Here is a 21,859-nt window from a genome sequence, read left to right as displayed (position 1 = left end):
GGTGGTGGAAAATGGGCACTGGTGGAGGGATGGGTATCTGATCATTGTATAATCGAAACCCAAGCACAAAAAATTGTAAATCTACAACTGTACCTCATGGTATTTCACTAATAAAAAAAATTTTTTTTAAAATAATAAAAAAAAACATTAAATATGAAAGGCCAAAAAAAAAGAAACATAAAGTTCTTCTCATCATATATTACTTCTACATGTATATTAATATATTTTTGTACAGAAATATCACTATTTTACTATCATTATAGGGTACTAATAGAGAAGACGTTGTATTAGTGTAGTTATTGGTCACTTGATCACTTGATCACTTGACTTTCTGTTAATCATCGATTTGCTCGAGCAGGCGCCAGTCACGTCTCCATTTGTCCCTGTTGCGTACTAGTGTAGCCCAATGGCGTGTGTTCACTCTAGGAATACGAAGAGTCTCAAACCGATCGTTCATGATCCTGATGAAGAAGTCTGACCATGTGGTAGGTGGGCAGCCACACGGTCTTTTGACATCCCTGGAATCCTGTCAGTAACAGCTCTAGTCCAGCGGTCGTCTTTAAATCTCATTACGTGACAAGCCCATCTGATTTTTGACACCCTGGCAAACGAGACAGCATCCTTGATTCTTGATTGTTGACGGACGTCAGAACTCTGGATTCTTTCTCTCATTTGAGTGAAACGTGATATTCCAAGCATAGCTCTTTCAATTCCTCTTTGGGAGACCCGAATAGCGTTCTCATCCTGTTTGCCTTAGGGCCCAGGTCTCTGAGGCACATGTTAATGCAGGAAGAACAGTGGAATCAAAGAGATGTGCCCGGAGCCAGAGGTTCTTAGTCCTCTTAGCTATTTCTTCGACTCTCTTGAAGGCGTTCCAAGCCGCTCTCTTCCTCCTGCGCAGCTCAGGTGCCAGGTCATTTGTCATGTTGACTTCTCAACCTAGGTACACATAGCTGTTGCATTTGGAGATGGTCGTTCTGTTGAGAGTGAATGGGGTGTCAGGAACGAGGCTGTTTCTCATAAACATTGTCTTCGTAAGATTCAGCTGTAGTCCTACCTTTCCACACTCACGGTCAAAGTCGGCCAGCATTTGCGCCGCTTGGCTGATGTTTGCTGTTATTAAAACAATGCCATCAGCAAAGCGGAGGTGGTGTAGTTGCCAACCATCTATCTTCACACCTATTCCTTCCCATTCCAGTCGTCACATGATGTTCTCGAGGGTGGCACTGAAGAGTTTCGGTGAAATGGTATTACCCTGCCGAACCCCTCTCTTGACAACAATGATTACTTCCTTGTAGAATGGTGAGATCCTGGTAGTGAATCCGCAATACAGCTCATGGAGGATCTTGATGTATTGAGCTTGAATGCCCTGATTGCCTAAGGCTTCAATGACCGCTTCCATCTCAACAGAATCAAAGGCCTTCTTTAAATCAATGAACGTTAGACAGAGTGGCATCTTGAACTCCCGAGAAACCTCAATGAGCTTGGTTATCATGTGGATATGGTAGATGGTGCTGAATCCTTTTCAGAACCCAGCTTGCTCGCATGGTTGTCCTTCATCTAGTGTTCTGCCAATCCTATTTAGGATGACTCGAGTGAACAACTTGTAGATGACAGACAATAGGCAGATCGGGCGATAGTTGCCAATGTCATGGATGTCTCCCTTCTTGAAGAGTAGTACAGTCCTGCTGGTTTTCCATTGGGATGGAACCTTGCATTTAGAGAGGTAGCGTGTGAAGAGCCAAGCCAGTGTATTGATGAATACTGATGAGCGGGTTCTTCAGGTGTTCAGGTCTGACCTTGTCTGGGCTGGGTGCTGTTTGTTTCTTTACTGACAAAATGGCGTGTCGGATTTCGGAAGGGAGAACATTGGGAACAACATATCCATCCTGTGGAATTTGGTATGTCGGCAAGTGGACATGGCTATTGAAGAGATTTGAGTAGAAGTCATGGATAATCTTCTCCATTGCTGTTCTGGAGGATGTGATAGATCCATCAGGACGTTGGAGGGCAGTCATCTTGGTCCTGTAGTTGGCGAAGGACAGGCGGGCATTACGAATACTTTTCCCGGCTTCTGCCACATCTACCAGCAGTTCTGCTCTTCTCTCTTTGAGGTCTTCCTTGATCGCATCTCTGCACTGCTTTGCGAGCTTGGATGTTCACTTGCAGTTGCCTGAGGCTTGTGCCAAGCCACATGGGCAAATAAGCTCAAGAGTTTTCAAAGACAGGCAGTTTTTTGTGGCTATCTCTCTCTTGGCATTCCTCGCACAATCATGGAGGTGCTGACCCAGTCGATCGTATTCCTCGTCAAAGTTGTCAACAATGGCATCTTGCCATGTTGCCACAATAGTGCCAAAGAGCTCCCAGTTGGTGGTCATTCTGGGAGTTCTCTTTTTAAACTTTGCAGCCCTTTCTCCCCGCTCTGTGAAGTAGAATTTTGCACGAAGGATACGGTGGTCCGATCCCATTCAGAATTTTGGGACAACAGCGACATTGGTCAGACAAAACCGTCGGTTGAATATGATGTGGTCTATTTTGTTGTGGAATCGTCCACCGGGAGACTCCCATGTCCAACATTTAGATTCGGCCTTCTGGAACTGTGAGTTACCATGGATGGTCTTGGTCTTGGTCGACACGATGAACTCAGACAGTCTCTCACCCTGTTCGTTCCATTCTAGGCCATGGGTCCCGATGTGAAGTTCTTCAGCTGATCTTCTCGGTTCTTTCTTGGCATTAAAATTACCCACAATGATCTGTAGAAGGCGTGGTCTTCTTTATTTATTGGTAATTATTGGTATAACTTACTTTACCTTTGGGCTGGAGCGACAGCACACTGAGTAGGGTGTTTGCCTTATATGTGGCTGAGCCGGGGTCGATTCTTCCGCCCCTCTCAGAGAGATAGGCAAGCTACCGATAGTATCTCGCATGCATGGCAAAGCCTGGCAAGCTCCCCATGATGTATTCCATATGCCAAAACCAGTAACAACAAGTCTCACAACAGAGATGTTGCCTTCTTGAGCAAATAGATGAACAATGGGAGGATAGTGCTACAGTGCTTACTTCACCTTTATAAAAATCTTCATTTGCCCCCTCAGATTCTAATAAGGAAATCCAAGTGGGAAATTTCCCACTTTAATTTTCAACTTAAAAATTGGTTGTGATCAGGCTGGAAAGAATATAGCAGGTAAAGTACTTGAATTGTGTGACCAACCCACACTTGATCCATAACAACACACAGGGTTCCCTGAGCACTGTGAAAAGTGATTACTGAGTATACAGCAAGGTCACTCCTTGCCTGCGCATAGCTGAAAGTGTGCCATCACACACCCCCAGAAAAGAATAGTTGAGATCATGCTGATAAAAAGCTCTGTTAGATTGTATAAATTTGTGTTTCTATATGGAAGACAGAAAGTGGATAAATTGGATATTTTTGATTGTGAATAAAAGGTCTTGCAGTTACAAATGTGTGTGCCTGAATGGGTATGTGTGTATGTGTGTTTTAACTGCTGACCTCTCGACATGCATCAGAGAAGATAGAAATGTTCATTTTCAAGGAGCTTTTGCACCACTGTAGACAGACTGCTGCAAGACTTAAACTCATGTACCTGTCCCCCTGGGGACTGATACTTGTTTCTAACAACTTGTCTGCCAGAATGAGCCAAGAGCATCAAAGGAATCCCAGACCTCCATGCACAGCTATCAATATTCAATCTTTTTTTCCCTTTTTAATTTTAACTGCTTCCACAGTAGATGTGGACACAACAAATAAATGATGCATAATCCCAAACTATTTTTAAGGAAGATGGGAGTAAAGAGAATATCGATTTGTAGCATTAAAAAGAGAAGAAAAGCGGGCATATTTTGAGTGCAAGGTTTGTTTTTAACATATGGAAAAGAGAGAGAAAATCATGCCTAGGGGAAACTGATTTTATAGGTGAAATTTGGAGAGTTTGGCAAAAAAGAATCAAAGCACATTTTCCTGGGACTGGAGAGTTGGTAGAGCTGTAGTGTGCTTGCCTTGCACACAGTGGACCTGATTTCAATCCCCAGCATCCATCCCATATGGTTCTCCCAATCTCACCAGGAGTGCTTCCTGAATGCAGAGTCAGGAGTAAACCCTGAGCACTCCTCAGTGTGCTCCCTCCAAAAAAAAAAAGCACAACTATAAAACAATAAAACACATCTTCTTGTAATGAAATGCCCACATATGTCTCTTAAAAGGCCATACCAAAAAACTTGCCTTACTATATTATCAAGGAATTGCTTGATTTATGCGCTCATTTTATTTTTTTGAAAGACTGAGTTCAAGGCACATATGCTGCCTGAGCCCATGTGTGCCTACATCTCCCCTGTTGAGATGTGTACTTCCATGCTCTCATGTCTTATGCTGGGATGCTTCTCCTACCCTTGGAGAAGCCCAGGTTCTCTCTTGAGCATGCTACTCCCACTCTCCCACTTTCTCTTTCTCTTTCCCTTCAAAAACCTCCAAATAAAATCTGTTTTACTTTAAAAAAAAACCCACTGATCTCAAGATAGACTAGTTTTCTTTGAGTTACAGTAAAGCAGGGAGATTCTAGGTAGCTTAGGTCCTTTTGCAGTACTGGAGAAAGTGAGCAGGAAGGGCTTACCTTCAACACAAGAAGGCTGAGCCCGAGTGGTGCCAGCAACCTGTCCTGGGAAACAAGAACATTTAACGGTTTGTGATCGCTCTTCTATGCGGTTCTTGTTACAGCATCTGTGCACAGCAACCACCTCACAGGTCCCTTGTTTGACTTGGTGTTGACCTGGAAGATAACAGGAGAAGAAAATAGACCCAAGACTGTTAGGAGAAAATGAAAACATCAAAAACTTGAAAAATGTTAACTGTTACCCAACATTCCATAGGAAGAATCTTTATAACTTTTCTTTTTTATGTAACTTCAAATGTACTTATATCTGGCAAGAAATGTGCGAAAAAAAATTCTTCTGAATATGGGGTAGACAGAAATTGGATCCCAAGGTTTTTAGCCCATGCCTCAGAAATGAGAATTTGACAATATCTTAAGTGAAGTGGAAGTCCCAGTTCTACAACCATGAGGAACTAAATTCTGCCAACAACCAGACGGTACTTGAGAACACATTCTTCATCCAGAAACTTCCTACATCTTGGTTTTAACTCAGTGGTGAGACTCACAGGAGAATTAAATCAGACTAGCCCAGACTTCAATTATACAGAGCTAAGTCACTAAATTAGTGATAATTTTCCACAAAAAGCAACAGCAAACTAATTCAAGACCTTTTACTCAGATTCCTAATGTGACTCCGTTTAAAGTTATCATTCACTCACTTTCACATACTTTTTTGAGTCATTTGTGCAAAATCTCCAGACAAGTTATGCCTCTGAATTCTTCACTTTTTTCCAAAAACAAAGATAATATCTTACATAATTAACAAAATTAAAAAATTGCCATTGCTGCAAAGCTATTACATAATCTATATATAAATTTCATCAGTGATTTCAATTATGTTCCTTATATTGAGACAATTTACTCCTGCTCAGGATCCAACCTAGGAATCTACATTATGATCAGGTGTCATGATTCTATACACTTTGTTTGTCAGAAACATTCCTTGATTATTACATTTCTTGACCTTGACATCTTTAGAGTTGTTTTGTAGAATATAGCTCCTGTTATCTGATGTTTTATCTTAATTATATTTAGGTAACAGACTTTTGGCAGAATGTTCCAGAAGTCACACTGATGTCTATGCATCATTATCAGGAGGCACCTGGTGCCCATTTTGTCATAACTTTTGCCTTCAAAAACATGGTCACCAGGAGGATTACTCCATGGCTTAGAGGCCAGCTGGGCATTCTAGGGGAAAGGGTAACTCAGATAGAGAAGGGAGCACCAAATAAAGGGTGTTTGAAGGATCCTCCCAGGATGGGAGATGCATGTTGAAAGTAGACTGTGGACCGAACATGATTGCCACTCAATGCCTCTTTTGCAGACCATAACAACCAAAAGGAGAGAGAGAACAAAAGGGAATGCCCTGCCACAGAGTCAGGGTGGGATGGTGGGGATGGGGGTGGGAGGGATACTGGGATCCACGGTGGTGGAAAATGGGCACAGGTGGAGGGGTGGGTATTTGATCATTGTATAATTGAAACCCAAGCACAAAAATTTGTAAGTCTACAACTGTACCGCATGGTGTTTCACTAATAAAAATTAAGAATTAAAAAAACATGGTCATGGTGGTCTCTGTCAGGTTTCTTCACTTGTAATGGCGTAATTTTCCCATTTGTGACGAATAAAGGGATATGGATTGAGAGTGTGCACACCCCATTCTTCAAGCTTTTACTGACACCCATTGATGATTCCATGTAGATAAATTATCGTATGATACAAAACTGATTCTGTGTTCAAATTATCACATATTTGGGCAGGAAGAGATGTCCCAAACTAATAGCAGAGTCATTTTGAGATAATACCATAATCTCAGATCTTACTAAAAGTCTGATTCAAAATATGTCCTAGACATACCTTGAAATTTAATCTTTTATCGTTTTTCTCTAGTGAGTTCTGATTATTTTTAGTGGGGCATCGGATTTAGAAACCAAGTTCCCAGCAGATATGTTTATTCATTGTTACTAGAAAATGATTTGTTGCCATTTTAACCAGTATATCTAGAAAGCATAGATGTACAACCTGACTTCACACTGATATCCCCAACTCTATTAAATATATTAAATACACAATTCTATATGGGTATCTTCCATCAACAAAAAATGAGAAACCTGGCATCCACAGTGCTAAAAGAAGTTTCATTTTGGAAAAGTGTCTTTCAGTAACAAAAACTGATCAGAGTTAGCTTAACTCAAAGAAAATTTATTGGAAGATCATTAGTATATTGCAGACAAAGGGAGAGAATTTAGTATTAAGAAGCTTTAATTGCCACATTTTGAGTAGAGTCATTCTCATGAGTTGCCCTGAGTGAATAAATCTACTTATTGAGTTGTCATTTGGCTCAAGGGCATATTAGCTGTACTAGTCGATTTCCAAAAGGGACTCTCATCATACCTGCCTTCTAGTTGCCCTTATCTCTGAGCAGCCCTTTCCTACACTGCACTGGAGTTAGTCTTTATGACCAATCGCATATAGCAGAGGTGTTGGCATGTCAGTTTCAAGATTCAGTGGCCACTCTGTGTTTCCCTTTGTTACCTGCCCAGGAAAGATGATTGTGTTGCATTGTTTCAACACTTGTCTGCCCCAGAGACACTTCATTTAGGAGACCCAAAAGAACATTAACAATATTTATTAAGAAAAAGATTCTGGGGTTGGAGCAATAGCACAGCGGGTAGGGCATTTGCCTTGCAAGCGGCTGACCCGGGTTCGATTCCCAGCATCTCATATGGTCCCCTGAGCACTTCCAGGGATAATTCCTGAGTGCAGAGCCAGAAGTAACCCCTGTGCATCGCCAGGTATGACCCCCCCCAAAAAAAGAAAGAAAAAGATATTCTGAGAGATGTTCAGAGGAGTCTAGCCTGAGAAGTGAATAGCCCCACCAAACATGTGTGAGTTTTTAATCAACCATGTTTGTTTTTAATTTGAAGCAGCCTCATCATTTTCTCTCTGACGTAAAGCTTAATAGAAGCAAAATCTTCGTATCAGGTAGTCATATCTCTCAGGATGAGAGACCCACTGGAGGGGCCCGAGTGATAGGATAGTGGGTATGGTATTTTGCCTTGCAGAGGGCCAACCTTGGTTAGATCCTCGGCATCCTATAGGATCCCCCAGCACCACCAGGAGTAATTTCTGAGTGCAGAGCCAGGAGTAACCCAAGAGTATCACCAGCTGTGATGCAAGAAGTCAAAAATAAAAATAAAAAAGATTCACTGGAAAGTAGCACCATCTGACTCTCACAATGCTTTATGTGTAAAGAATTCTCTGTGGGGAGTTGGGTTATTTTTTCCTGGGGCAGGGGCCTTTGCTACTCCAGGGTGCTTTGGTTCTGTGCATTTTCACTAACTGGGTTAGAATTCTAGAGATCTCTAATGTCAATCTTTTCTGGGTCAGCATTTTAGAGATCTCTTGCAAAAAAAAAGATCTTTCCTCCCCTGTTCATATCTGACAAGGAACTAAATGCTGTGTGAACTAAATTCTTTGGGCTCCTTAAGTGAGTGTAAGCAGGTTCCCTCACACACTGAGTCAGCATTGGTCTATGTGTTGATGACATACATCAATAGAAGTGATGGTTTATCACTTCCACAGATCACAAATCACACAAATTATCCTGTTATTCGTCGATTGCCTCGAACAGGCCCCAGTAACGTCTCCTTCATCCTAGCCCTGAGATTATATTCAAGGCTCTTTAGGAGAATGAGACCCATCATTGTTACTGGTATTTGGCATATTGGCTACGCCACGGGGAGTTTGCCAGACTCTGCCGTGTGGGCAGGCTACATTTGGTAGCCTGCCAATTTGTCCAAAGTAAGAATGAGATAATAAGGTGTCATAATAAGATGTTGCACGGCCGCAAATGCAGCCGCGCAGTTCCAGGAACTGGTTTTATAGTCTCCGAGTCTTGGCCGCTGATGGGATTACATGGCGCCAGGGGGCCAGTTGGTGGGTGTGACCCCCCGCCTACTGGAATTTGGAGGATCTGGGTGGAGGATGTTCGGCCCAAATCCGAGTAGGCTTGGAGATCTCGGCCCCGGAACCCACGTGACTTTGTCCCTCTGCCAGTACCTTCATGTGTGCGGAGAGTGGTCTCAGCATGGTGGTGGCTGGTCCTGGAGGTCTTTGGCTGCCGGAGCCCTGGTCAGGGCGGGGAGGAAAGCTCAACCTGCTCCCCTCTAAGGGGCCCCGGCGGCAAGGACAGTCAGGCGCGGGGGCAGGAGACTGCACTCTTTTCTTCCGGGAACTGGTTTTTATAGTCTCTGAGTCTTGGCCGCTGATGGGATTACACGGCGCCAGGGGTAACTTCCACAGATAGTTATAAAAGACAGTGGTACACAACTTGGTTTCTCATTCAAGAAACCCATGCTCTGGGTAGCTCTGTGGAGAGGCCCTTGTGACTGGTAACCAAAGTCCACTACCATTGGTCACATGAGTTAGTTTGGAAGTCAAGCATAGAGTGTCAGTCACTTATTCAGCTATTATAACCCCAGTAAATAGCTTAGCCACAATCATATGAGAGACAGTGGGTCAGACGATCAGCTGTGCATGTTGGGATTTCTGATGTTTAGAGTTAGTGTGAAGTAATATATGTTGATTATTTTCTATTTCTAAGATTTTGTATTATTTGTTACACAGCAATAAATAACTAATATACCAACCCTAGTTATACTGCACTGGAGCTACTTACCTTCCCTCTTATAGAAATTATGTCAGAACAAGATTGCAAGGCAAATTTTAGAAATTGTTAATGTCTAAAATTTGCCTTGAAATCTTATTTAAACCTCTTTTGAAGTACTCCTGAGCACCCTGATAATATTCAACTACTGTATTTACATATAAATTGTTCTGTAAATTATTAGCAATCTCTCCTACTTATTAAAAAGGTTTTCCTAAGAATTCACATGGTGAATTTTTACTTGGTTTCTGTTTGATATGATGTGTATGCTTCAAAACAAGAAAAATAGTTTAAAAGCACTCTATAACTAAGAATTTCTATACATAACAACAAGCCTTTCACAAAATAATCTCTTTATGATTCTCAAATTTTTTCCTGTTTCCCGTCATATTATTACTGTATTTCACTGCAGAGCCAAGACAAATTTTATGCCAAATTTTAAAAAGTCGGATGTAAACATCATATAAAATATTTTTATCATGCCAGTATCACTTAAAAGTAATTGCTAAACTGTCTTTAGTACAAGATTAGGCTGTATGGCACAGTCATGAACATATGTTAAAATGAATAGTCCAAGTCAATGCTCATCATTTCTTCTTGATAGTTTAGTGAACATTTTTCCAGTCTGAAAAAAATAATAGTTAATACATTAGTTACTGCTTTGTGCATTGTTGTCAAAATATTACACTTAGGAAATTTACTATAGAGTTGTAAAATACTAACTTACAAAATTTAATGTCTCTGAAGAGCTACATCATTCTCATTGGTTTCATTATCTGACACCCCATCCTTGGCATTGCTCACACAGGATATGTATACTTCGTGACTTTGCCACAGTGCATGATCTTCAGATTAATCCATTCAAAATTCCAATCCTTTTGAAGCTACTGACAACTGTTTCACATAGTAAGTGGTCCTAAATTCTAACTACTGCAGCATTCAAAATCAACATGCAGGTCAGCTTTTCAAAATATGTGATAATGCATGCATGTATAGCTGAGAAGGCTAGGTTTGTGTTTTCGCAGTGTGCAAGACAAATGCACAACTGTACACCTCTAGTGGATACATTGCTGCTCAGTTTATCTTTTAAGCAGCATGACACACAGAATTACACAATGCACTGATTGTGCAATAGAACTAAGTTTTTGGGCTTAGCAAACATGGTGTGACACATAATTATGCAGTGCAATACCTAATACAATAGCTAAGGTATGGAATAAACTATGATGCCTTACAAGAGGTAAATGGATTATGAAGATGTGGTATAGGTACACATTGGAAAATTATGCAGCTGCAAGGAATGATGAAATAATGCAATTCACTTGCAACTTGGATGGAATGAGAGGAAACTGTTTTGAATGAAGTAAGTTAGAAGAAGAAGGACAAATACAGGATGAACTTACATATCTGTGGTATATAGAATAAATAGATGAAGGAAAGCAATGTATTAAAGAGGAAATGCCTAGATCACCCTTGACCTTAGGGTACAGGGAGGAGAATGGGCAGAGAAGAAAAGACGTCAAGGGGTGAATTAAGAAGAGGAAAACATGAAGCAGTGAAGGGGCAGAATCCAAGGGTCCCAGGTACCTCAGTGACATAGAGGAGTGGTATAGTGATAAAACCAAACTCTAGTCTACTATGGATCAAAATGAGATCCATAGTACACCAACCAAACTTAAAAATGACTGGCCATGGTGGCAGGCTGGTGGGGTGGAAGGGAATCTGAGAACACTGGTGAAGAAAAGAGGACATTGGTGATGGCACTGGTACTATAACATCACATGTTTAAAACTCAACTACTTATAACATTATATTTTAATAATTTGTTTAAAAACTGCTACACAGAGAAATATGGTATGTGAAGTGATGGTGGAAGTAAAACTCAAATATTGTAGCACTGTAGTACTGTCCTCCCGCTGTTCATCGATTTGCTTGAGCGGGCCCCAGTAATGTCTCACAACAAAGTGTGTCACTTGTTACTGTTTTTGGCATATCGAATACATCATGGGTAGCTTGCGAGGTTTTGCCGTGCAGGCGAGATACTCTCAGTAGCTTGCCGAGCTCTCCAAGAGGGGCGAAGGAATCGAACCCAGGTAGGCCGTGTGCAAGGCAAATGCCCTACCCACTGTGCTATCACCCCAGCCCAAAAATCAAATACTAATAAGAACAAATCCTAAGGTATATTTTCATTTTTAAAAGATAAATGCAGAACCAATATCCAGACCATCAAAGTTACAATGTGAAAATTCTTGATCTACCATATAAGAAAGCATAAATATTAAAGAAGTGATTGAAACTATTAACCAAATTAAATGCTCACAAAAGAATATTAATTTATACACAGGCTGCGAAAAAAATCAAAATAACCACTACTTACAATGTTGGAAAGCTAGTATGAAATTGTAATGCTGAGTAAGAAGAAAAGTAAAGACAGAGAGGGAGTTGGTGGGGAGAGTCATGGTTTTTCAAATACAGAGAAGCGGCTTCAGGTCAAACATTTTTAGCTACTAATAAAAAGACGGGAAAAGATGCAAGGTAAATGCTTCTTAGTAGCAATTTACCCCTTTGGCCGTCATCTTTTTTTGCTCAAGCTACCTTAAGGATGTTGTTTAAACGTTTAAATTTATTTCTCACAGTTCCAGAGACTGCAAGACTGCAAGATTGCAAGACATCCAAGACTGCATGCTGGAGTCTGGGCCACACCTGTTGGTGCTCAGGGCTTACTTCTGGCTGTGTACTCAATGATCAATCCTGGCAGTCTTGGGGGCATGTATGGCACGTACGGCATTGAGGAGAATAGTCAGCCACTTGCAAAGCAAGTACCCTACCCAATGTACTATTGTTCTAGCCCACTGATAAAGAGTTTTCTTCATGGCTGTTTTCTCAATTTTCTCACTGAGGTCACACATGGTAGAGAAAAATTTTCTTTCTTTTTCTTCCCCAATCTTTTTCTTCAACCCTCTTATATTAGGGTCCCACCCATCAGACTTCATTTAACCTTTATCATTTCTCTAAATACAATCACATTGGGATTAGAACTTCAACATATAAAACAAACAAACAAACCAAAAAAAAAACACACACATGTTGAGTCTTTAACAGCCATACATCTTCATTAGATTTTAAATTACCATATACAATTTATAATGAGGCAGGTCTCAAACTAAGAAAGTAAAAGAAATACGCTTTAGTAATTTCTCAGGAGTCTAAGAAATTATTTGAAGATTTATTAATAATATAGTTTGCTTAGAATTCTGGTGCTATTTAGATAACTATCTATAAATACAAATGGATATTTCTTTCCTATTCAAACTTATCTCTGAATAATCAGCTTTTTCAATTTAAGATTCATTCACTTATGCAGTACCAACTATTCTACATCACTGATTTTAAGATACATATTTTTCAATTTTTAATATGTCAGGAGGTGTCACAACTGAGAGAAGATTGCCATTATAGTTGTCATTACTACTTTCTTTCTTAGAAATATACAAAATAGCAGTGTATCTCATAATTGATGTCATCTTAGATCGATAAAATATAGAAGATTGAAGACACTATTCTAAATACCTAGCAAATATTATCCTTTGTCATCTTGCAAAAGTGCTATGATGTGAATACTATTTTCAAACCCATTTTCCATTTTTAAAAAATGTACAAAAATTAATTTGCCCAAGGTGACAAAACTGAAAATTAAGAAGTGATATTTGAGCCCAGAAATATCTCCAATGTCCCAGCAGAAGGAAAAAGAATAGTTGCAGCAATTTACATTTCACCTGGTAGAGTCAAAGCCACATCTGCAGTTCAGCAAGTCACACACTGTGACTCAATTTCCCAATGCAAATGTAATTGCTACTTGATGACAGTGTTTCTGGAGCTCCATAAAGTCTTTCTAGAAATGTGTGTGCTGATGATACTGGACTGTAATCTTTGACTAAGGTTGTGCCTCATTGCTACGTAATCTTGTACAAGGATCTAGGTACTCAAAATCAGATGCTTCATATTATCAAAAGCATGATGGCAGAAGATAGGGATCCAATATAGGATGTGCACATAAATCACTTGCTTTGCTAGTTTAGACAGTTCTTAATGTAACAGTCATTGCATCAGGGCTCTCCATGGAAACAGAACCAACTATATGGCATATATTTCCACAAAGTAATTTATTATAAATTCATAAGATTGTGGAGGTTGCTTAGATCCAGTATCACCAGGCTGAAAAACTGAGACTCAGGACATTGGTACTGCCCTAAAATAAAGTCATTTAGGCTTAAAGACCCAGCAAGTGTTAACATTTGATTGTGTGTGCTAAAGACTAGCTATACAAAATGAAATTTTGAAAAGGGCCATAGAGATAGTACAGGGTGCTTTCCTTGCAGCGACCAACTCAGGTTTGACCCCCCAGAACCCCATATAAGCCCAGGCAGGAATGATCCCAGAGCACAGTACCAGGAGTAGAACCCAACCACCACTGTTGCAGAACCCAAATTAGAAGAGATCATTTGAGTCCAAAGGTAGGAAAAACTAATGTTCTATGAGGCCCAGAACCATTAGGAAGATCAATATATTTTATGCTGGTTGTTAATTCAAATATCAATCCTGCCCACAAAATACCTGGAAAAATGGCCAACTATCTAAGCATTCTATGGCCAAACCCAGTTGCCACATAAAACGAGTCATCTCAGATCACACAACTTGGAGTACAGTGATGCTGAAGGGGAGGCAAAGGTGGTAAAAAAAAAAAAAGCCAAACATGAAATGTGCTTCTCTGGTAAATTTAGTTCTTTAAAAGGACATAGGAAGGTGCCCTATTCAATTGCAAAGACCAGTCATTTAAACCAAATTTACTTAAACAAGGGATAATTTTCCTTTTGAAACAGAAAGGGGACCTTTTGGGGAAGGATTAAAGTTTCAAGATATAAGCTGGAGATCAAACTGAGCTCCCCAGCAGTATGGGCGCCTTCTGGAAGCAGAGCAGTCAAAGAGAAAAGAACACACTGTGTTCTCTGATGTTCTCTGTGAGGTTTGTTAATCCTTGTAAACTACTAAACCACCACTTCCAGATTTTTCTGGATTAAAAAAATAGCATTTAATAGTATTTAGTATAGCTGTATGACTGCCTCTAAAAGTACACAGATGTCGTATACTAAGCCCTGAACTGTTGTAAATACTCTTGGAAACACTTTATAAGTGAAGAAATTTGGTTTTTTTCTTTTTTGGGGGGATTTTTATACATTTTATTTTCACAAAGTAGTTCACAACAGTTCATTACAGATAATACTCAAACACCCAGCCCACCAGCAAGCATCTTACCACCATGAGAAAAGAGAACTATGTGAAGGTTGTTGATTTCGTTTTGGGGCCATTTAAGCCCATATATAAGAGAATACAAGCAAGTCTGTTAAAACCAAACAAATGTGTGCTACTTTGGGCTAGAGTATGAGATTGCTCCAGGAAATACTGCATTGCTTTTTTTCTGGGAGTTTTATTTATTTTATAGTCTCTGGATCTTGGCCACTGATGAGATTACATGGCGGGGGGGTGGGGGGGGGGCAGTTTGTGGGTGTGACTGCCAAGCTACTGGAAAACTGGGGATCTGGATGGAGGAGGCCCAGTCCCGATCCGAGCAGGCTTGGAGATCTCAGCCACGGGTCTCGCAACCTGGGTTCCTCTATTGACTCCTCATGGGTGAGGCTCGTCCGAGCATGTGGAGAGTGGCCTTGAGCATGGCTGCAGCTGGACTCCGAAGGTTTTCATCAGCAGGGGTTCTGCTTGGGGTGGAGAGGGAGACTCAACCCGCTCACCTCCGAGGTGCCCTGGTGAAGACAGCCTGGTGCAGGGTCAGGAGATTCTGCTGAAATTTGAATTTTTTTACTTTTTTCATTCTTCATCTTTTGCAGTAAGTTTATTTTCTTTTGAAAAATTAGGATTTAAAATTTTGTCAAAACTGTAAAATGTAAGATGCCTGGTTTCTTACCTAAATGGTAAGGATGCCATTAAAAGTATTATATAATAGTGCTTACAACAAAATGTTATTGCTTTGGGATTACTATAGAGGACGGACTATTTTTACCTGGAAAGTAAATTTCTTAAATGCTACTTTTTTTCTTATTAGCTATGCTTTTAAGAAAAATCGCAAACAACAGGGGGAAATATTCATTTATCCCAGTACAGTCAGGGTCTACCTCAAAAAAAAAAGAAAAAGATTAAAAATAAAGAACCACATTTCAATACACGTCCTTTAACTGAAACTTATTTGAAAGATGACAGAGAAGCAAAAGGGCATCAAATTAGAGTGACTTTCTTCATGCTGTTATTTCATTTGATCCTTTTACTTTGGCTCAATCTTTTCCCATCTTCTTCCTCTTGCTTAAAATATTAGAAAACCACCCTCAAAAGGAAGTCTTGTAATCCAGCAGTCTTTTTAGAAGGCATTTTATTCAAGTATGGTTTTATCCATGACATTTCCAGTTGTTCTCACCATGTAATAGAATAGAGCCACAGGAAGGCTGAAAAAAAGTTTCTACAACATGAGAGCTGAGACTATCCATGGCAGTCACTAGCTTGAGCAAACACACCCAGTTTTTTCTAGTTGTGCTTACCTAATAATTCTCAACTTTTATGCCTATTTCTTTCCCAACTTGGCCTCACGTCAAAGGGAAGATATCAGAGTATAGCAATCAAGACTCCAGCAGCCATTGAGTCATCTTAGGAACTTGGTTGCAGAGACAAACATCTACTGTACCCCTACCATATACCAGGCCCTCTGCTGGGGCTGATGTTAGAGCAGCCGAGGAGAAACAACTCTTTCTATTCACAAGTAGGATACCAAACAATGCTCCTATTCACCAGATAGCAACAAAGGAGTGAGAGCACTGGGCTCCAAGTTGCTAGACTAGACCACCAACTTCAAGACTTAATTCCATTGAGTGCCTCAGTCTCAATTTTCTCATTCATACATAACATTTTATTTATCTCCCATGATGGTTATAGCGATAGCACAGTGGTAAGGCGTTTGCCTTACAAGCGGCCTACATGGCAGACCCAAGTTCGATTCCTCCGCCCCTCTCGGAGAGCCCGGCAAGCTACCGAGAGTATCTCGCCCGAACAGCAGAGCCTGGCAAGCTACCCATGATGTATTCGATATGCCAAACACAGTAACAAGTCTCATGATGGAGACGTTACTGGGCCCCCTCGAGCAAATCGATGAACAACAGGAGGACCGTGATAGACTGTGATAGATGGTTATAGAACCTAAATTATAGTGCTTTACAAACACAGTGCAAATCGATGAACAACGGGAAGACAGTGACAGTGACAAACACAGTGAGCTGCTTATATAACACCAAAGATACTGTATGAATTCCTTTTGTTTTCACAAATTTATCCAATAAGTATTTGTTGAGTGTTTATTCTGAGTGCTTAAATGTATGGAGATACAATTGCCAAAAAAAAATGCTCTCATTGCAGATATGGAAGGAATGGAGTTCTTAAAACCAGAGCTTTGTGAGATAAGGGAAAATTAGGAGAAGATATGGCAGAAATGTCGGGGTCTCGGCAGCCAGCCAGAGACCTGGCCCTGAAAGCAAGAGCCCGCCCTGTTTACAGGGGCCCAGGGACTTGCCCCAGCATTCCATACATGTAGGCACTCTGAGTGAGGAGACAATGGGATGAGGGGCGTGACAGTTAACATCTGCCTGAGCTGATTAACCCGACCCTGAGATTAGGGAATATAAATCATTAACTAGCATCTGTACTGAGCTTGACGAGATAAACGTGATATATGTGTGGAATTCCCCTCTCTGCCCCCCGCCCCGATTGTGTGCATAAAAACCCCCTCTGTAAGAGTCAATAAACAAAGAACTTCTTGGCCACCAGACTCCCCCCCCTGCAATGTTCTTTCTCAGCGGCGGGGCGGCAAGAACCCAGCGGTGAGCAGAGGGCCAGGGCAGAGGCCTCTCACCTACGCACTCCCTCTCCCATAGGGAGTAAGTCCAGCGACTTCTGGGTATCATACTCCAGTGTGCCTGGGGGTTAACGGGCCAGGACCCCGACAAGGGAGATAATGGAGAATAAGTGGGCAGAATACATAAAGTTGTTAAAGGTGTGGGCTTTACCTCAAAGTGAATTGAAAGCCCCTGGAAATTTTGCAATCACATTGGCCTGACCTCACACATATGAACTAATGTGATCAGAGCTGTTTAAAAGAAGGCAAGAAGAGAAGCCAATTTCGCTTCTGTCACAACAATCCAGATAGGGACCATAGTGGCTTGGAACAAAGCGGTAACAATGAAAGATGGCGCAGCAGCAGGGGACGGAGGGGGGGATTATGAGGGATTGGATTCTAGAATCACATAGAGGGTCAAGGTGATGGGATTTGTTGATGGGATAAATGTGAGATGTGAGACAAACAGAAACATCAATGTTGATTCCAGGTTTATTAGCCTGAACAGCTAGAAGGGCAAGGTTGTCCCTAAAATAAATTCTGTTTCAATCAACTGGCAGCTTTGGAGGAGATGGTGGTCCCTGTCCAAATGAATATTTTATTAAGTCCTAACTCACAGTACGACCAAAATTTGGGGGCAGGGCTTTTATGGAGGCCAAGTCAGGTTAAATAAAGCCTTCAGGACAGGGCACTGATCCCACAGAGTCCTCACATGAGGAAGCAATCCAGAGAGCTCAAATTCTCTCCACATACACACAGAGAAGAAACAGGTGCACACACAGGAGCGATGCTGCACCTACAAAGTCTGGATGAGACCTCTCGCCAGAAACTGCACTTGCCAGCAGCTTTGTCTTAGACTTCCAGCTCCCACACTGAGAAAATTAATTTCTGTTTAGGCTATTCTGTGGTGTTGTGGCATGTCAGACCAAGACAACTCTACTTAGTCATTTATTAACTGCAGCTCGGGTGGCTACGGAAAGGTCAAGATGTCATCAAGGATGCTTCACTTCACTTTCCCCCAGTTTCCATGTTTGCAAAATAATAAGCCTTCCTAAGGATGAGGGAAGGATAAGAAATAACTGGGATCGGAGTGGTAGTACAAGGGGTCAGGTACGTGTCTTGCTCACAGCCCACATGGATTCAATCCCAGAACTACATATGGTTCCCCAAGCATGGCCAGGACTGATCCCTGCATGCAGAGCCAGGAATAAGCCCAGGAATAAGCCACAGCTGAGTGTGGTTCAAAAACTATATGCACATATATAGATATATGTGTGTATACATATATATGACTTTTAAAAAGTGATAAGGACAGTACCAGTAAGCTCTCAAACAGTACTAGTGGTTTAATAATAATAATAATAATAACAGTAATTATAATCATAGCTATTACTGCTATTCCTCCCCCCTCTCGAAGAGCCCGGCAAGCTACAGAGAGTATATTCAATATGCCAAACACAGTAACAATAAGTCTCAAAATGGAGACATTACTGGGCCCGCTCGAGCAAATCAATTACTGCTAGTATTACTATAAAATATTTAAATAACAAGCTGAGATCTATAAAGAAATGCAACATAAATTTGGTCCATTTATTTAAAACTACAATTCTTGGAATTAGTAAGAAGTAAATTTTTTCTAGGAATAAAGAAAAACTCAACACTACTATGTCCCCACCACTTACTTGATATTCATTAAATGTGAGATTTAAGATAGCCAGAAATCTTCATTTAACTTCTTCCCCCTGAGCTGGTTGATGAAACCCTTTATTTCCCACAAGTATTCATTTCAGGCTTATTAAATCCTGAGCTCTCACACCAGAAGCCAGGGGATGCCAAGTTCGGTTCATCTCCAGCCATATGAATCGTGACTCCTGCCCCGACTGCACCGGATTGCCTGTTCGGGATACTTCACACCGCTTTCTCTGCCTTCCGGTTTTTACCATGGCCGAGTGCCTTTAAAGACTTCAAACTGAAGAGGACCACTGGGGATAGGAAATCAAATGAAGTGGCTCCCAGTGCTCAGTCCATCAGAGACAGGCACCTTTCCTCTGAAAGAGGAACATAATTGCAGAGACAAAGACGGGACTGCAAAAAGCCTCTCCACTTAGAAGTACTGATGAAGCAGAAAACTAACAATAAGCTGCACGGGCACCTCCTTCTCAGTCCATCACCTCTCCCGCTTTCCTTGCTCTCTTACAAAGGCTGGGAAAAGCAGAGTACAAGGTTTATCATAAGTAAAAAGGGAAAAGTGAGGCTACTGTATTCCATTTCAAAGAACCTATTGTAAAATTATACAAGTTAGAATAAAGCCAAAGGTAAGGTTAAGGTAAAGGCCCTAGAATATAAAAATAAATAAAAGGATTTGTTTTCATCCCTGAAAAGTCCCTTTCACTATTTACATTTGTGATTTCAGCATTTTATACACAATTGGATATAATTCATATTTGTTCTTCTACTAAATTCATATGCAAAATCATCTCACTGGAAAAAGTCTAATGTATGTAATGTAAAATCTTGTGATAGGCTTCTATTTGTATGGTGAAAATATAAAAAAGAGTACATGATGCATACGTACATATATGTATACATATCCACATTTATATATATATTTTCCCTTAGAAAAAAATTTTGGATTATATAAACTATAAGCAAACAAACAAAACTTCAGTTTTAAAAAAAAAGGTTCATTTTTTATCATAACCTAAATATTGTCTTGGTGCTACTTATTTCTACTAATAAACATTGACTTTTGTTATGATGCCACTGAGTTTCTAAACCCAGAATTAAAATATCAGGCTGTTACTCTGACATGCATCATGAACCTTAGCAAAATCCGTTTTTATTAGATGTATTAATTACAGTTTGGGATGGTAAAATACCCACCTATGTTGATCTTCCCTCCTTCCTAGACCCAATTAAAATTATACAAAGGGAAGATAATTATTCAAGCCCCAGGATGGGCTATAAACAGGACAGTGGGAAGAACTTGCACACAGCACACCCAGGTTTGATCCCCTAACACATAGTACGGGTCTCTCAAGCATCACCAGTAGTGATCTCAGAGTGCAGCGCTTGCAGTAAGTCCTGAACATCACTGACTATGCCCCCAAAACAATAAAACACAACCCAGGCTTGGAAGATGGTTCAAAGGACTGGAGCACAGGCTTTGCAAGCATGAGATGATATGGGTTCAATCCTCAGAACCACCTGGCCCCCTCATCACTACCAGGGTGAAACAAAAAAAAGATCCAAACCCATAAGACCAAAGTAGAAGTATATACATCAGCAGTTCAGAGATTAATATTAATTTTATCAATGAATAATTATATACTTTAATTTATTTTATAATTGCTAATTCCTACACTTAACATTTTATTAAATGTATTCAATTCAATTATAAATGTTTATAAATTCTAAATGATGAACTTGAACTTGTTGATAATTTTTCAGAAGATGGAAAGCAGATGGATTTGGTATAACTAAGAGAGGCAAAAGTAAATGATGAGGTCTAAAGGGCTGGGCCACCTATATATCCCAAGTAAAGCTCACTGGATACCAAGTTATATCTATACTTGGTCCACGGTCCTCCCATTGTTCATCGATTTGCTCGAGCGGGCCCAGTAACATCTCCATCGTGAGACTTGTTGTTACTGTGTTTAGCGTATCGAATACATCACGGGGAGCTTGCCAGGCTTTGCCATGCGGGCGAGATACTCTCAGTAGCTTGCCAGGCTCTCCGAGAGGGGCGGAGGAATCGAACTCGGGTCAGCCATGTTGGCTGCGTGCAAGGCAAACGCCCTACCACTGTGCTATCGATCCAGCCCATCTATACTCAGATATAAATAAAATTGTTCCATAGGTGATTCATTCTTCATTAAGGCAACAAACACACTTGTGCTATTTGGAGAAACTATTCTATATGGAAAAGACTATAAACAAATAGAAAACATGAAACAAGATAACAGTTAATGAATAAACAAAACCTATGAGTAATAATAGTAATAGATAACTTGAAAAGAGAAAGAGATATTTAACAGTCACTATGTGTCAGGTACTCTAGGTGCATCATTGTATCACTGCATCATTGTCATTGTTAATCAATTTGCTGGAGTGGGAGCCAGTATTGTTTCCATTTGTCCTATCTCTGAGATTTTAGCAGCCTCTCCTTACTCATCCTTCCCAATGCTGCCATATTGGAGGCTCTTTAAGGGTCAGGGGAATGAGACCCATTATTGTCACTGTTGTTGGTATACTGAAAATGCCACGGGTAGCTTGCCAGACTCTGCTGTGTGGGAGGGATACTCTCAGTAGCTTGCTGGGCTCACCGAGAGGGACGGAGGCTTTTGGGGCAACCTCTAATCATTTTACAGGTTTTTGGTCGGCTGGCTTGTTGTAATGATCTGCACACTGACAAACATGCACCTGCCTGCGTCTCTGGGCAGCACCTGGGACATCTGCAGCCTCAGGTTGATCTCCTTGAGGTTAATGGAGTGTGCCTGGAGGCTGCTGAGCAGCTGGCAGAGCAGGACCTCATCGCAGAGGGTCTGTGCCAGGAAAATATGTATATATGCATATATA

At 40.8% G+C, this 21,859-nt stretch overlaps 1 protein-coding gene across 1 annotated transcript in view; it reads right to left on the bottom strand.

Annotated features, from left to right (window-relative positions):
• The window catches only part of TAFA4 (TAFA chemokine like family member 4), a 269,005-nt gene that overhangs the window by 42,982 nt on the left and 204,164 nt on the right, over positions 1 to 21,859 (bottom strand). Inside the window, exon 4 of the mRNA XM_056108019.1 lies at positions 4,629 to 4,784. Within this exon, the coding sequence (XP_055963994.1) occupies positions 4,629 to 4,784 (156 nt within the window). The remainder of the gene's footprint in view (positions 1 to 4,628; positions 4,785 to 21,859) is intronic.

This window comes from Sorex fumeus, unplaced genomic scaffold (genome assembly GCF_029834395.1).
Source record: "Sorex fumeus unplaced genomic scaffold, SorFum_2.1 ptg000191l, whole genome shotgun sequence".
In the NCBI taxonomy this organism is placed as follows: domain Eukaryota; kingdom Metazoa; phylum Chordata; class Mammalia; order Eulipotyphla; family Soricidae; genus Sorex; species Sorex fumeus.
The sequence above is the reverse complement of the archived record's forward strand: the minus strand, read 5'-3'. Positions and strand labels throughout refer to the sequence as shown.